The 17,090-nt window shown below is 46.5% G+C and overlaps 1 protein-coding gene across 2 annotated transcripts in view; it reads left to right on the top strand.

Annotated features, from left to right (window-relative positions):
- The first annotated feature begins 14,408 nt into the window (after positions 1-14,408).
- The window catches only part of lfng (LFNG O-fucosylpeptide 3-beta-N-acetylglucosaminyltransferase), a 33,296-nt gene continuing 30,614 nt past the window's right edge, over positions 14,409-17,090 (top strand). For both annotated transcript variants that reach the window (XM_080206307.1, XM_080206306.1), the window contains exon 1: positions 14,409-15,099. In XM_080206307.1, the coding sequence (XP_080062433.1) occupies positions 14,641-15,099 (459 nt within the window). In that variant the 5' untranslated portion in view covers positions 14,409-14,640. The remainder of the gene's footprint in view (positions 15,100-17,090) is intronic.

Below are 17,090 nucleotides of genomic sequence, written 5' to 3'. Positions count from 1 at the left end.
TATCAGTGACAATTTGTTGCTTATAATGTTATTTTTGTTCATCAACAAATCTTGATTGGGTGAGCGCATTATATTGGAAATGTTCTCACGTCTGTGCTTAACGTGAAGTCAAAATGACTAAACCCGTGGAAACCACGGCTATATGATCTTATCAGCATTTGCCACCTCTAGTGACGTCTGTTGTTCTGTGAATATCTGGTGTGTTTAAATAAAATAAAAAAAACACTAATTAATCATAACTAGACAAGTATTGACTTTGCACGTCACAAATCAATGTCTGGACACTTAGAGGTTAAAGTACCGAGTGCAGTGACTGCGGGCTAATCAAAGGGTGATAGCTCTATGTAAATAAGGGCAATAGGGGATCCTCAATACCAGCTCATTCCTCAGACACGCCAATTTTCCACTGCATTCACTTCACTTGAATCATCCCTTCAAAGTCCATTCGTAGCCAAGCGTTACAGAGAGCAGACATTCTTCAACTGTGTTTGGCTAAGCGGAATTTTTCCTGAATCAAATTGGAAGAGTTTTGTGCCTCTTCCGATGACTCAGTTGGAGAATGAACAAAATACAAGCAGACTTGCTGCTCTCTAATTTTCTCAGAGCCTCCCAAAGCAGATCATAGAATCCCTACTCGGCTATCAGTCTCTGCTCAGCGATTCTGCGCTGTCGTGTGTCGTGAAGGCCACCTTGGAGAACGCTTACCCGAGGATCAGAGGCCGAACGCCCATGACCGCTGAAGTGTTCCCCAACAGGAATTCATCCGTTGCCGTAGCGTCTGCACGGTCTCCCCAATGTACCATGCCTCGGGACGTCCTTTTCTGCAGCGTATCAGGTAGATAACATTGGCCGAGTTGCAAGAGTATGTACCGTGTACCTGGTGGATGGTGTTCTCACGTGAGATGATGGCATCCGTGTCAATGATCCGGCATGCCTTACAGAGGTTGTTGTGGCAGGGTTATGTGGTGTCACGGTCACTAATCTTCTGAAGGCTCTGTTGCTGCGGACAATGGTCTGTTTGAGGATGTGCGGTTGTTTGAAGGCAAGAAGTGGGGGTGTGGGGATGGCCCTGGCGAGATGTTCGTCTTCATCACTGATGTTGAAGGCTCCAAAGAAGATGTCGTAGCTTCTCCGCTCCAGGGAAGTACCGGACGTCAAAGGGTACTCTGTCCGCTGTGTCCTGTGTTTGTCTTCTGAAGTGGTTGGGGCGGTTTTTCGGTGTGGCGTATCGGAACATCATGACACACGACAACGCAACGACGCTGAGTAGAGACAGATCGCCAAGTTTGGCACACGTGAGGATGGCCTCAACCGGGATCTTAGGTTCATGTCACACCATCTGTAACCCCTATGACTTGCCTGGGCTTGCAACATCTCACTAACTGTCCTGTCTGGAGACAATTCACATCTCTTTAACTTGTGCTTAACCCTCTCTCCACCTTCATTGTCTGTACATTTAAGATTTGATTACCTGTAAAGACTCACATTCCAACCATTATTTTGCAAATTGAGTTTGTGTCTTTATATGCCCTGTTTGTGAACAGATCTCCCACTTACCTGATGAAAGGGCAGCGCCCTGAAAGCTTGTGGCTTTTGCTACCAAATAAACCTGTTGGACTTTGACCTAGTGTTGTGAGACTTCTTACTGTATTTACCCCAGTCCAACGCCGGCATCTCCACATCAAGGGTATCTTACCCCAGGCCTTCTCCCTCGTCCTATCCCCACAAGCCCATACATTTAACATGGCTCATCCCCTGAACCTTCACATCTTGGGACACTAAGGGAGACTTCAGCGTGGCCACTCCACCTAAATTGCATATCTTGGGACACCAAGGGGCAATCTAGCATGGCCAATCCACCTAACCAGCACGTAGGAGGAAACAGGAGCATCTGGAGAAAACCCATGCAGACTCGGGGACAACATGCAAGCTCCATTCAGTCACCTGAGGCTGGAATTGAGCCCAAGTCCCAGGCGCTATGAGGCAGCAGTGCTAACCATAGTACCACTGTACTGCCCCAGTGGAATAGAATCCCTGCAGTACAGAAGGAGGCCATTTGGCCCATCGAGTCTGTACCAAACAAAATCTCACCCTGGCCCTATTCCCGTAACCCTAATTTACGCTGCTAATCCTGCTGACATTATGGTCAATTTAGCTTGGCCAATCAATCCAATCTGCATATCTTTGGACTATGGGAGGAAATCCACGCAGACAAGGGGAAAATGTGCAAACTCCACATAGACAGTGACCCAAGGCTGGAATCTGACCCAGGACCTGCAGTGCTAACCACTGTGACACCCATTGAGTCGGTACGGACTCTCTGATAGAGTGTCTTACCCCAAGCCCTCTCCCCTGCCCCTTCTCTGTAATCCCATACATTTAGCATGGCCAATCCACCTAACCTGCACATCTTTGGATTGTGCGACTTTACAGCCAATGAAGCATCTCGGAAAATATGGCAACCATCTTGTAAACACCAAAGCCCCATGAACACCAAAGTAGCAATGAGAGCAGAGGATTTATTTTTAGTTGTTGACTTTGGGACAACTTTTGACCAGGACACTGGGGGAAACTCCCCTGTTCCTCTTCAATATAGCGCATGGATGCCTTTGCATTTATTTTACAAGATTGATGGGATATCACTTTAACATCTCTCTGACAAATGACGTCTCCAACCATGCGGCACTCCCTCCGTACAGCACTGGAGTGTCAGTGTAAATTTTGTACTCAATGGAATGAGAATGGATATGGGGAAGATTGTGGTAATATCACTGCATTAGCAATCCAGTGACCTACGTTAATGCCCTGGGGACATGGGTTTAAATCCCACCTTGGCAGCTGGTGGGATTTAAATTCATTAAATCTGGAATGTAAAACCAGTCTCAGTAATGGTGAGCATGAAACCATTGCTGTTGTTGAAACCCTTCTGGTTGACTAATGTCCTTGAGGGAAGGAAATCTGCTGTCCTTACCCGGTCTGGCCTACATGTGACTCCAGACCAACAGCAATGTGGTTGATGCTTAATTACCCTCTGAAATGAGCCAGCAAATCACTCAGTTCAAGGGCAGTGAGGGAGGGGCAACAAATGTTGGCTTTTGTAGCCATGCCCCTAGCCCAGCAAAGATTTTAAGAGTTATGTTCTGACTCAGAGAGCGACGCCAAGCATATAAGAGATTCCGACCTACAAGAGTCATCAGCCAATGACCCACTTACAATAAAAGTAGACTTTTTAATTGAAATAGAAAACTCCTTGCAAAAGATCAAATCCAGGGCAAAATCCATTCTATTGATTATATCTCCCGAGAGTATTTCTACAAATGTCATGCTGTGCAGGGCTGATCGTGGCTCTCTTAAGATCTTGTCAGGAGTAAATTACTGCCAACCTCACTTGTAAGGATAATTGTCATTGGTCATGCAGGTTACGACATGCATCCCACTGAAAAAACTCTTTAATTACCTACCTTTCATATAATGAACTGAACTTGTCTGGGCTTAAGTAATAAATGCTTGCAATTTGCAGACACTATCATCGCCCATTCCTCACGGCTAATATCTGGAAAAATTCTCTGCGCTGGCAAGCTGTCTGAAATAAGGGCTAACAGCATATTTTGTGAAAATAATTTTGGTCGAAAATAGATTACAACTGATGGATTCAGATTTCGTGAATAGGCCTTTTTGTGCATGACATAATCTCAATCCATTATCTTCACTTCAAGGACAAGCTTGTAAGCTTGTCACGAAGGCGCCAAACATTGACTATCGCACCTGGAGTAGCTGGCTGGTGAAAGCGGGAAATAGCAACGCCTTCTGTGGGCTGGCTTGCATCCCCATCATGGCCAGTGGCTACAGCAGCTTGGCAACAGGCACAAAGGCTCAAATCAATAACAGCGTCACTTGGCAGAGGCACGCGTGCCGCTTGTTGCAGAAACTGCCTATAAAGGACTGGCCTGTACAGCCAACAGCAAATAGAGGCACGCCACCTAAATGGATTGCCAGCCATATGTGGAAGGCGATGGCCTAGTGGTAATCTCGCTAGACTATTAATCCAGAAACTCAGTTAATGTTCTGGGGACCCGCGTTCGAATCTTGCCATGATGGAATTTGAATTCAATAAAAAATATCTGGAATTAAGAATCCACTGATGACCATGAAGTTACTGTCGATTGTCTGAAAAACCTATCTGGTTCACTAATGTCCTTTAGGGAAGGAAATCTGTCCGGCCTACCTGCAACTCCAGACCTAAAGGAACGTGGTTGACTCTCAACTGCCCTCAGCAACGAGGGATAGGCAATAAATGCTGGCCAACCAGCAGTGCCCACGTCCCAACAATTAATAAAAAAAACCTCATAGATGAAAGGATGCCAATTGTTTCCTCTGTTACACTAGTGGGGCAGCACAGTGGTTAGCTCTGCTGTCCCACAGCGCCAGGGACCTGGGTTCAATCGTGGCCTTGGGTCACTGTCTCTGCAGAGTTTGCACATACTCTCCGTGTGTGCATGGATTTCCTCGGGATGCTCCAGCTTCCACAGTCCAAAAGATGTACTTTGGCCACGCTAAATTCTCTCTCAGGGGTCGAGTGTGGCAATAGGGGATTTTTCACAGTAACTTCAGTGCAGTGTCAATGTAAGCCAGCTTGTGACACTAATAAATAAAATCTTTGATTACACTTCAAAAGCTTCAATTTCACTAGCCGTAGCGTTCATTGGGTCATCCTGAGGTCAAATACGATGCTATATAAATGCAATTTCTTTCTTTTTTTTTCCTTTTGCTTCTTTGTAACTCCCTCTAATTTGTTGAATAAACTGAAAAATGAGGATTTAATTCTTCGCACGTGCAGAAAGCTAAGTATGTGTGAATAAGAGCAGTTTAAAATTGTTAGCGCTTCTTAGAACGAGGAATCCATGTCTTACTAGTCGATAATAGATAGAAACTGTTGATTGCCCTGGAGAAGTTTGGATCAGTTCTGGGACTTAGTATAAGCTGCTTACTCCGTCCCCACCCCCCCCCCCCGTTTCCTCTTATCACCAAAGACTCAGCAAAGATTTATGGAGGACGCGAAATCCTATAGACTTATGGGCACAAGATGTAATCCACACATCAAGTGAACAACAGCTCTTGTCAACTGGTTCTAAGGATTGATCAGTGTTCAGGACTTGGGGAGGGAGGAATTGAAAAACGAAATAATAAAAATAAAAAGTCCACTCATGCAAACAAGATGGGGCAGTGGGAGGGGGTGTTCCATCCAGCCTGGTTTCTAACGCTTGTTTTCTCATTCACCGTTTTGGTAAACCCTTTGAAAGGAATGAATGCATTGTACGGAGCGGAAGATTTATTACTGAAGACAAGCCTTGTGGCTGGACATCAGCATGTTTCAGAACCTCACAATGCGGTTCTTTCCCAGTGTGTTGACAACTGTGGATGATTCAATATAAATGAAATAGATCGGAATGGAAGATATGCTTTTTATGTTTTTCCTACAATTAATTTTACTCCTCTACTCAAGGCAGTCGTGAAAGCAGTTCCACAGGAGTTGGTAGACCATTAGGACATTCAACTGAGGAACAGAGCCTAAATCAGCTGGTGTCCAGACATGTACACTTTTGGGTAGGAGTCACTAGATAGTGATCAAGTAGTGGAACACTATATATGTTACAGTCTCCGAACATGGTATAGAACTCCTGCCGCTGCCATAGTCTAATTCAACACTAACTAGGGACTTCTAAGCTTTCCAAGAGACAGTTTTCACATGGAATTAGATGATTTCTGAAACATTCTTTTTTTTAAAAGACATTTGAAGTTCTGATTTATATGCCCAGGTTTAATAGGGGTCAAAACTGTAAAAATCATTTCAACTTTAGGCATACAGAAAACGTTGATGGGATTAACTTTTAGGTCCCCTCATAGTAATTACATATTGGATGGAGCATTAAGCAAGAAATGATTGGAGGCAGTACCAAAAGGCATCTGCTAATTATAATTAAATCTCTACAGTGTCAAAAGTGGCCATTCAGCCAATCGAGCCTGCATTGACAATAATCCACCCTCTCCCTGTGACCCCGTGTATTTACCCTGTTAGTCCCTCAACAAAGTAACACCATGTTAAAGTCCAATAGGTTTATCACCTGATGAAGGAGCAGAGCCCTGAAAGCTAGTGGCGTTTGCTACCAAATAAACCTGTTGGACCTTAACCTGGTATTGTGAGACTTCTAACTGTGTTTCCCCCAGTCCAACGCCAGCATCTCCACATCACGACGTCCCTCGACGCTCAGGGGTAATTTAGCATGGTCAACCTACCTAACCCACACACCTTTGGAGTGTGGGAGGAAACCGGAGCAAACCCACGCAGACACAGGGAGAACGTGCAAACTCCAAACAGTCACTCGAAGCCAGAATTGAACCCAGGTCAATTGTGAGGCAGCAGTGCTAACCGCCGTGCCGCCCATATAGACTCGGCTTGGTATAGACTATACCAATCAAATTGGTAAGGGTGGCCTGGAAGATGAGTTTGCAGAATGCTTTCATGACAGTTGCTTGGCACAATACATTGCGGAATCAATTGGGATGAAACTATTTTCCACCTGGTGTTGTGCAATGGGCACGACTATTTAGTCATGTCATAGGAAAATATCCACCGGGAAAAATTGAATACAATTTAATTCCATACTCAGTGTACAAGTGACATATTTGAGTCCCAAACAAGAATCCTAAACTTAAACAGACCCAGTTCCATAGGTATGAGGGGACAGTTGCCTAGGACTGCTTGGTAAATAGACTAAATGTTATGACCATAATTAAACAGTGGAAAACATTGTAAAGGAGTATTTTAAAATGTTCAACAAAAATACATTCCTTTGAAAAATAAAAACTCATGAGAAAGATCCATCTGTGTCTTACTGAGGAGGTTAAGTGGTTGTGTTGGATTAGGAGGCTCATAATGTTGCAAAGAACAGTAGTAAGCCTGAGGATGTTTTATAAATGAGAAAAAGGTTGATAATAAGAGAACATAAGAACATAAGAAATCGGAGCAGGAGTAGGCCATCTAGCCCTTGGAGCCTGCCCCGCCATTCAATAAGATCACGGCTGATCTCAAGTGGCTCAGTTCCACTTTCCTGCTTTCTCCCCATAACCCTTAATTGCCCTGTCTATCAGAAACCTATCTACCCATGATTTAAATATATTCAGCGAGGTAGCCTCCACCACTTTAACGGGCAGAGAAAACTAGTGAGTAAACTAGTCAGTAATTTAAAAACAGATTGCAATCGTTTTTATAAGCAAGCCAAAAGGAGGAGAGTAGCTGAACTAAATTGGTCCCTCAGAGGAGAGTCAAGAGATATCATTGTGGGGAATGAGGAAATGGCAAGTACATTGATTAATGTTTTCTGACTCTTTTTACTGTAAAAAACATTAACTATGTGCTAAAAATTGAGCATAAACTAGGGGCTAATGAGAGTGAGGACATTACGATAATTAATAGCAGTTGGAAAACATGAGAGACAAAAGTCTGATGAATCACCAGGGTAAATCCTAGTGTTCTAAAAGATGTGCCTGCGCAAGTAGTGGTTTCCAAAATTCCTCAGATTCTTGACTGGTTCCAGCAGGCTAGAATTCAGCCAACATAGATCCTCTGCTCAAGAAAAGAGGGAGAGAGAAAATAGGGAACCAACATGTCTGTTAGCCGGACATCAGTCATTGAGAACACGCTGGAATTCATTATTAAGAAAATCTTAACAATGAACTCAGAAAATTATAGTATGATCAGGCAAAGTTAACAAAATTCAGCAAAGGGAAATCATATTTGATAAATCTATTAGATGTTGTGGGTGCGGGGTTGGGGGGATGTGACACACACAATAGATAAAGGAGAACCAGTAGATGGATTTCCAAAATTTGATAAAGTAGCATAAAAAAAGTTGATACAAAACATAAAAGCTCACAGTTTTAGGAGTAATATATCAACATGGATAGAGCATTGCTTAACAGACGGGAAGCAAAAAGGAGGGATAAATGGGACATTTTCAGGTTGACAGGTTATAACAAGTGTACAGCATGGTTGCACTGTGGTTAGTATTACCGGATCATTGACATGGATGCCACCACCTCACGTGAGAACATCATCCACCAGGTACACGATACATACTCTTGCAACTCGGCAATGTTGTCTAACTGATACGCTGCAGAAAAGGACGTCCCGAGGCATGGTACATTGGGGAGACGATGCAGATGCTACAACAATGGATGAATGAACACTGCTCGACAATCACCAGGCAGGAGCATTCTCTTCCTGTCGGGGAACACTTCAGCGGTCACGGGCATTCAGCTTCTGGTCTTCGGGTAAGCATTCTCCAAGGCGGCCTTCACGACACACGACAACACAGAATCGCTGTGTAGAAACTGATAGCCAAGTTCCGCACACATGAGGACGGCTTCAACTGGGATCTTGGGTTCATTTCACACTTTCTGCAGCCCCCACCACTTGCCTGGGCTTGCAAAATCTCACTAACTGTCCTTTCTGGAGACAATACACATCTCTTTAACCTGTGTTTAACCCTCTCTCCACTCACATTGTCTGTACCTTTAAGACTTGATTACCTGTAAAGACTCGCATTCCAGCCATTATTTTGTAAATTGAGTTTGTGTCTGTATATGCCCTGTTTGTGAACAGAACTCCCACTCACCTGATGAAGGAGCAGCACTGTGAAAGCTTGTGGCTTGTGCTACCAAATAAACCTGTTGGACTTTAACCTGGTGATGCAAGACTTCTTACTGTGCCTCACAGTGCCAGGGATCTGGGTTCAATTCTGGCCTCGGGTGACGTCCGTGTGTAGTTTATACATTCTCCTGTGTCTGCGTGGGTTTCCTCCAGGTGCTCTCATTACCTCCCACAGTCCAAAGATGTGCACTAAATTATCCCTTCGTGTCAGAGAGATTAGCAAGGTAAATATATGAAGTTACGGGTAAAGGGCCTGTGTGGGATTGTTGCCAGTGCAGGTTTGATGTGCCAAATGGCCTCCTTCTGCACAGTAGGGATTCTGTGAGTCTAGTGGAGTATTACAAGAGTCACTGCTAGGACCCCAGCTATTTGCAATCTATATTAATGACTTAGATGACAGAGTCAGAGAGTAATGTATCCAGATTTGCTGATGATAGAAACCTCTCTGCGTATATAAGCTGTGAGGAGAACACAGAGAAGAAGCAAAGAGTGAGTGAGCAATAAGGTGGCCAATAAATTAGAGTGTAGGGAATTGGGAGTTCATTCATATCGGTCAGAAGAATAGAAAAGCAGCTTATTCTTTAAAAGACGTGGAATTTGTAAACATTGATGTTCGGGGGGATTTACATGTACAAAATACACAAGAAGTTAGCATGCAGGTAGCATTTTGGATTTTAATGCGAGGGATTATGAATTCACTCGGAGTACACAGAGAGAAATCTTCGCCATAAATAGTTAGCAACCAGGACTTGTTGACCTACTTATAAAAGTGTTGAAATTTAATTATATAATTTAAGGTCATATTTGTTAGAAAAAAGGAAGATAGCCTATCGGCATCAAAAGGAGACTCCGAGGTCTATTTTCAACCAGAACTAATCAGAACTGATTAGCGCTGATCAATACTAGCAAAGATCACATTCTTTTCTGAATTAAACTTCCTCCCTGCAACTACAAAAGGTATTTATAGATTCAAAGATTTGATCAGCATTGGCTTATTGGAATCATGTTGTATCTAATCACTCTTGTCGTAAACATTTGTACGTTCATTCTGACAAGCTAATTCATGCTGTGCACATTTTCACAGTGCGGGCAATCTTTAACACTGTACATGTTCACTCTCCACTCTTACGTATGCATTTATAGATCATAGAACCCTACAGTGTAGAAAAAGGCCCTTTGGCCCATCGAGTGTGCACCGACCACAATCCCACCCAGGCCCTACCCCCATATCCCTACATATCTTACTCACTAATCCCTCTAACGTAAGCATCTCAGGACACTAAGGGGCAATTTTTAGCATGGCCAATCAACCTAACCCGCACATCTTTGGACTGTGGGAGGAAACCGGAGCACTCAGAGGAAACCCATGCAGACACGAGGAGAATGTGCAAACTCCACACAGACAGTGACCCGAGCCAGGAATCGAACCCAGGTCCCTGGGGCTGTGAAGCAGCAGTGCTACCGTGCCACCCTCACATTCAAGTTCACGTATTCCGAATATACTCATGTACTCACTTATACATACTCACCTGAAGTTCACTCACACAATGTGCACAAGCATACGCTCAATGTTCTGTCAACCTGTTGACTTTCATTATCGCACATTGACTATCTTTCACGTTCTCCCTCTGTCTATGCCATATGCAGCCATTATTATTGGACACACACAAGAGAGAGTTTTTAACTGGGTAGGCCAGGCTAAAGGTGAGCATCAAGTGTTTCCGATATTAGCAGCGTAAGGCCCAGGCGATCTCCTTGGTCTCACCAGTTGCCAACTGAAATGGATGGAGAGTGGCAGTTGCTGAGATAGCAGGAAGCCAACACCACAGCAAGATCAGTCAAAATCAGGATTGAAAGCAGGCAGGTGGGACACATTAACTTCCTCCCCATTCCCACCATCTCTCGCACTCTTTAACCCGGGGCGGTATTTTCTAGCCGTTCACGCCTGCAGTGAATGGAGATTTGACTGAGCTCCAAATTCTCACTTGCAACGGCAGAAGGAAAGTTCCAGCCCAGATCTATCTTCTCACTCATGCCCCATTATATAGGAATTGTCTTGAGATCTCTATCCAAAGCTGGGTCTGGCCCAAAGCATCACATGGCCACCACCGTGGGTGGGGCAAGGAAGCAGGTCCCCAATCCAGCCCAGGCAGGAATGGGGATTAAACCCTGCGCTGTTGGCACCATTCTGATCCACACCAGCCATCCGAGCTCATCAGCTTGAGTTGCTGTGGCAACAGGCACTTTTAGAATCATAGAATCCCTACAGTGCAGAAGGAGGCCATTCAGCCCATCCACTCTACACCGACCACAATCCCACCAAACTCTATCCCATAACCCCACGTATTTATCCTGCTAACCCCCGCTGATACTAAGGGGCAATTTACCATAGCCAATCCACCTAATCCACACATCTTTGGGCTGTGGGAGGAAACTGGAGCACCTGGAGGAAACCCACGCTGACATGGGGAGAACGTGCAGACTCCACCCAAGTGACCCAAGCTGGGAATCGAACCCGGGACCCTGGTGCTTTGAGGCAGCAGCGTTAACCACTGTGCTTCCATGCTGCCCCTTTACATTCACATCGCAGTCTGGAGTTACGGATAGTGAGGGTAGAGGCTCCCATTTTCATTCCATTACACCGGGAATCTCTCCCACTCTGACCACCTGCTATTGTCATATACTGGATAGATTTATAGGTTGATTGTTTGGCAACGTTATCAATGTAACTTCCACGACCATCACATCCTGGGGTGAGACTCAAAAGCAGAGCTTCTGGTTTGGAGGCGGGAAACGATCCATCCTGCTCCCATCCCCCTCCTCCTCCCAGCACTACTTGGAATGTGATCATCTAAAAGTCAAGGAAGAGGAGAGGGCCATTTAGCTCCTTCAACCTGCCCAATATGGTCATGGCTGTTTGTGACTCCATTCCACAAACCTATCTTTGACACATATCCCAACATACCTTTGGGTAAAAATAAATATCAAGCTCAGATTTAAAATTAACAATTGATCAGGTAGGACTTAAAGACTATGGTGGAACAGAGGGACCTTGGATTTCAAGCACATGGTTCTCTAAAGGTGGAGTCACATGTAGTGAGGAAGGCTTTTGGCATGCTGGCCTTCATCAGTCAGGGCATTGAGTATAGAAGTTGCATTGCAGCTGTACAGGATGTTAGTGAGGCCACATCTGGAGTATTGTGTTCAGTTTTGGTCACCTTTCTATAGGAGAGATGTTATTAAACTGGAGAGAGTGCAGAAGAGATTTACAATGATGTTGCCAGGACTCAAGAGACTGAGTTATAGGAAGAGATTGGACAGGCTAAGATTTTTTTCTTTAGACGGTGATCTTATAGAAGATTATAAGACCATGAGAGGCATGGATAGGGTGAATGCACTCAATCTTTTTATCAGGATTGGGGAAATAGAGAACTAGAGGGCATAGGTTTAGGTTAAGAGGGGCAAGAATAAATGGGAACCTAAGGAACAACTTTTTACACAGAGGGTGGTATGTATATGAAACGAGCTGCCGGAGGAAGTGGTTGAGGCAGGGACAACACGTAAAAGGCATTTGGGCACATGCATGGAAAGGAAAGATTAGCGATAGACAAACGGGACTGATGGTGGACAAGTCCCCAGGACCGGATGGAATGCATCCCAGGATTCTGAAGGAAATGGCAGAGGTGATAGTGGATGCCTTAGTGATTATGTACCAAAATTTGCTGGATTCCGGGGAAGCGCCAGAAGATTGGAAAACGGCTAATGTTATGCCACCGTTTAAAAAAGGTAGCAGACAAAAGGCAGGGAATTATAGACCGGTTAGTTTAACGTCTGTAGTTGGAAAAACGCTTGAATCCGTCATCAAAGAAGAAATAACGGGGCACCTGGAAAGGAATGGTTTGATAGAGCATACGCAGCACGGATTCGTTAAGGGGAAGTCGTGTTTTATGAATTTATTGGATTTCTATGAGGATGTGACTAGTGCGGTGGACAGAAGGGAACCAGTGGATGTGGTCTTTCTTGATTTTCAAAAGGCGTTTGATAAGGTGCCTCACAAAAGGTTGCTTCAGAAGGTTAGGGGGCATGGAGTTGGGGGTAAGGTGTTAGCGTGGATAGAGGACTGGTTGTCTAATAGGAGGCAGAGAGTTGGTATCAATGGGTGCCATTCTGATTGGCGGTTGGTGACTAGTGGAGTGCCCCAGGGATTGGTGCTGGGGCCTCAGCTATTTACCATTTATGTAGACGATCTGGAGGAGGGGGCTGGAGAAGGGTGTGGAAAGTCTCCTGAGGGATCTGGATAGGCTGAGCAAGTGGACGAGGACCTGGCAGATGGAGTACAATGTTAGCAAGTGTGAGGTTCTCCACTTTGGCAGAAATAATAGTAGGAGGGATTATTATTTAAAGGACGAAAAGCTGCAGCATGCTACGGTGCAGAGGGACCTGGGGGTCCTTGTGCACGAGTCGCAAAAACCCAGTCTGCAGGTGCAGCAGGTGATCAAGAAGGCGAATGGGATGCTGGCCTTTATAGCGAGGGGGATAGAATATAAAAGCAGGGAGGTCTTGCTGCAACTGTACAGGGTACTGGTGAGGCCGCAGCTGGAGTACTGTGTGCAGTTTTGGTCGCCGCACTTGCGCAAGGATATTTTGGCCTTGGAGGGAGTGCAGAGGAGGTTCACTAGGCTGATACCGGAGACGAGGGGGTTGGACTACGAAGAGAGACTAAATAGACTGGGTCTGTACTCGTTGGAGTTTAGAAGGATGAGGGGGGATCTTATAGAGACGTATAAGATAATGAAAGGGATGGATAGGGTAGAGGTAGAGAGATTCTTCGTGCTTAGAAAGGATAGCAGGACTAGAGGGCACAGCCTCAAGATAAGGGGGGGGGGAGCAGTTTAGATCGGAGTTGAGGAGGAACTTCTTCACTCAAAGGGTGGTGAATCTCTGGAATTCTCTGCCTGTTGAAGTGGTGGAGGCTACCTCGCTAAATATTTTTAAGTCACGGGTAGGTAGATTTCTGATAGACAAGGGAATTAAGGGTTATGGGGAGAAAACGGGAAAGTGGAACTGATCCACTTCAGATCAGCCATGATCTTATTGAATGGCAGGGCAGGCTCCAAGGGCCGGATGGCCTATCCCTGCTCTTATTTCTTACGTTCTTAGATTTTCAGAGTAACTGCATTGCAGTGTTAAGATAAGCCTAATTGTGACACTAATAAATAGAATCATAGAATCCCTACAGTGCAGAAGGAGGCCATTCGGCCCATCAAGTCTTCACCGACCACAATCCCACCCAGGCCCAATCCTGGTAACCCCACACATTTACCCTGCCAATCGCCCTGACACTAAGGGTCAAACCCACGCAGACACGGGGAGAACGTGCATATTCCACACAGACAGTGACCTCAGCCAGAATTGAACCCAGGTCCCTGGCACTGTGAGACAGCGGCGCTAACCACCGCGCCACCTAATGAAATGAAATGATCTCCTTTGGTTTGCATTGAGGGAGAGATTATCCGCAACATTTCACCAGATCCTCTGCGTCTTTCCCGCACTCTCATTGCGCTGATGCGCACTCAACCCTGTCGCCTTGCACTGGGACAACAGCGCTGTGAGAGAGCGAGGGGCGGGCTTTCAAGCAGCTGACATCAGCCAGGAAGGTTATAAAAGGAGCCGGGACTGAGTCAGGACGGTAGTGGTTGTGGAAAGGCAGAGAGAGAGAGAGAAAGAAAGTGAGACAGAGAGACAAACTGAGTGAGTGTGAGACAGAGACAGAGAGAAACAAACAGAGACAGACAAACACAGAGAGAGAGAGAAACAAACAGAGACAGACAGACAAACACAGAGAGAGAGGTGTGCAGAAATTTAGCAAGGCACAGACAGAGTGGGATCTCAGCAAGCAGGGAGACACACACACACACACACACAGGGAAATGCTGAGGCTGTGTGTGAGGAAAGTGTTGCTCTCGCTGCTGGGTGCTATGTTAACCTGTCTCCTGGTGTTGCTGCTGGATCAGGGGCAGGGACAGGAGCTGGTGCAGGGAGGGCTGGAGCTGCGGAGCCGCTCTCTGCAGAGCTGGGAGAGCCCCGGGGAGCCGGAGGAGAGGCTGCAGCCGCAGGGAGCCGCCAGCAGCCCGGAGCCGCCGGCCAGGAGCTTCAAGCAGTACTTCAGTGAGCTGAGCCGGGGCAAAGGCTCCGGCCACGGGCTGCCCTCCCCGCGGGAGCTGGAGCGCTCGCAGGCGGCGGCGGCCGCCGCCACCGCCACCGCCCCACCTTTCCGGGACGACATCGGCGCCGGGGACTTGTTCATCGCGGTGAAAACCACCAAGAAATTTCACCGGGCCAGGCTGGAGCTGCTGCTGGATACCTGGATCTCCCGCAACCGGGAACAGGTCAGTCAGATCCGCATCCAAAACTACAGCAACAGGGGGCAAAACTACAGGACTGTCCCAGCACCACTCCCCACCCCAGGAATCTGGGGAGGGGGGCTATGGGGGACAGGGGGTGGGCAAAAACTGCAGGGTGGGTAAGGAGATACAGGATGGGTAAGAGGGGGTGAGGGGTGGGCACAGGGGTGCAGGGTAAGTACAGGGGGTGCAGGGTGGGCAAAGGGGTGCAGGGTAAGTACAGGGGGTGTAGGGTGGCAGAGGAGGTGCAGGGCGGGTCTGGGGGTACAGGGTGGGCAAAGGGGTGCAGGGTAAGCACAGGGGGTGCGGGGTGGCAGAGGGGGTGCAGGGTGGGTCTGGGGGGTACAGGGTGAGTGGAGGGGCGCAGGGTGGACGAAGGGGTTCAGAGGGGATGCAGGTTGGGCGAGAGGATGCAGGGTGGATGAGGGGATGCAGGACGGGTGAGGGGGTGCAGAGGCGATGCAGGTTAGGGGAGGGGGTGCAGGGTAGCACATGGTGGGCACAATCCAGCCTTCAGCAGATTTGGGATGAAGTGGGCTTCGGTCAAGTTCACGGGCTGTTTAGCTCTGCTGCTGTTTGGAACATTGAAGTTGACTTTGGATAGAATTGGAAGGGTGTCGTGGGGCACTGCCCCTCTGCCAGGCTGATCTGCCCAAACTAACACACGGGCTAACTGTGCTGGAGCCAGGAAGGATGTGGAGACTATTCTGCAACCCGCCTCCCCTCCCTCCCTCCCTCCCTCCCTCCCTCCCTCCCCAGTCTGGCAGACCAAGAGGCTAAAGCACCTTTGGCCAGTCTCCTGCTGCAATGTGCTGGAACTGAAGCTCCCCTCTGCTGCTCCTGGGCTAACCCCCTTCTCCAGTTAACCCCCTTCTGTCTCCATTTCACCGTGCCCTGGTATCTCACTCCCTGCTTGTTTCTGTGTACTGGCTGCCAGGTGATTGCGAGCAGGCTGTGTTCTCAATGTCCTGTGTCCAGAACACACTTGTGCAGCAGCATCTTTGGAACCAGGAGCACGGACTACCACAGAGACCTTAAACTATTAAGACAGAACCTTTCTGACAAAGAATTATCCAGACTGGAGACATTGGCTCTCTTCTCTCTCCATAGATGCTGAGAGACCTGCTAAGATTTTCTATTTTTGAAGGTAGAACTATTGACTTATTGGCTTTCAAGAAGGATTAATATCGAAGTATGGGTTCATTGATAATATCTCCATGCTAAAGTTGTACTGGTTTGGCATAGTCGACTGAATTTATTTTGAGTACTGTTAATAAATGATGTATCTTGGGTATATGGAGAGGGGGGCAGCTTGCTGCTTTTTTGTTCTTTGTAATATGGGGTGAGTGGAAAGAGCACAGTATTTGCTGTTGCAGGACCTCTGGAGTCCTGAAGCGAGGACTTCCACGCTCTGTCAGCCCTAACCTGATTAATTAGAGGGTTTAACAGAAACCAGAGGCTTTAAACAACTCGCCTGAGCTGAATGCAGAATTAGGTTGGGAGCAGAGGGCATGAGTTTAAGTTCCCAGAGACCGGTGACAGAAACAACAATAGGGAAGACAGTGGAAGAATGTGTGAGGCAAAGGGGTCAGGAGCTCTTAACTTTCTAGGATTGAGGGTTTACTTGAGTGGGAGAGTGAAGAAAATCCCTTCATGTGTAGACATGGAATGTCCATGTGTTGTTTGTAAATGGCTGTTGGTTAAATGTTTTTATTAATTTGTTCTTTCCTAAATATTTTTTAAAAAATAAATACAATCTTTAAGCACAGAGAACCAGATCTTTCTGCAAAGGACAGTGAAAATATTTATCTGGCACTAAACCTCAGCCTTGTAAAGTCTCTCTCTCTCTCTCTCTCTCTCCCCCCGCCCCCCACCACTCTGTCTTTGTCTCTCGCTCCCCCTCGCTCTTCACCTTTTCTCTCTTCCTGTCTCTTTTCCCTCTCTCTCTCCATCTCTTTCTCCCTCTCTCTCCCTGT

The sequence above is a fragment of the Carcharhinus amblyrhynchos genome, chromosome 18 (assembly GCF_965287045.1).
Source record: "Carcharhinus amblyrhynchos chromosome 18, sCarAmb.v2.hapA, whole genome shotgun sequence".
NCBI lineage: Eukaryota > Metazoa > Chordata > Chondrichthyes > Carcharhiniformes > Carcharhinidae > Carcharhinus > Carcharhinus amblyrhynchos.
Note: the sequence above shows the minus strand (reverse complement) of the source record. Positions and strands in the feature narration are given on the sequence as shown.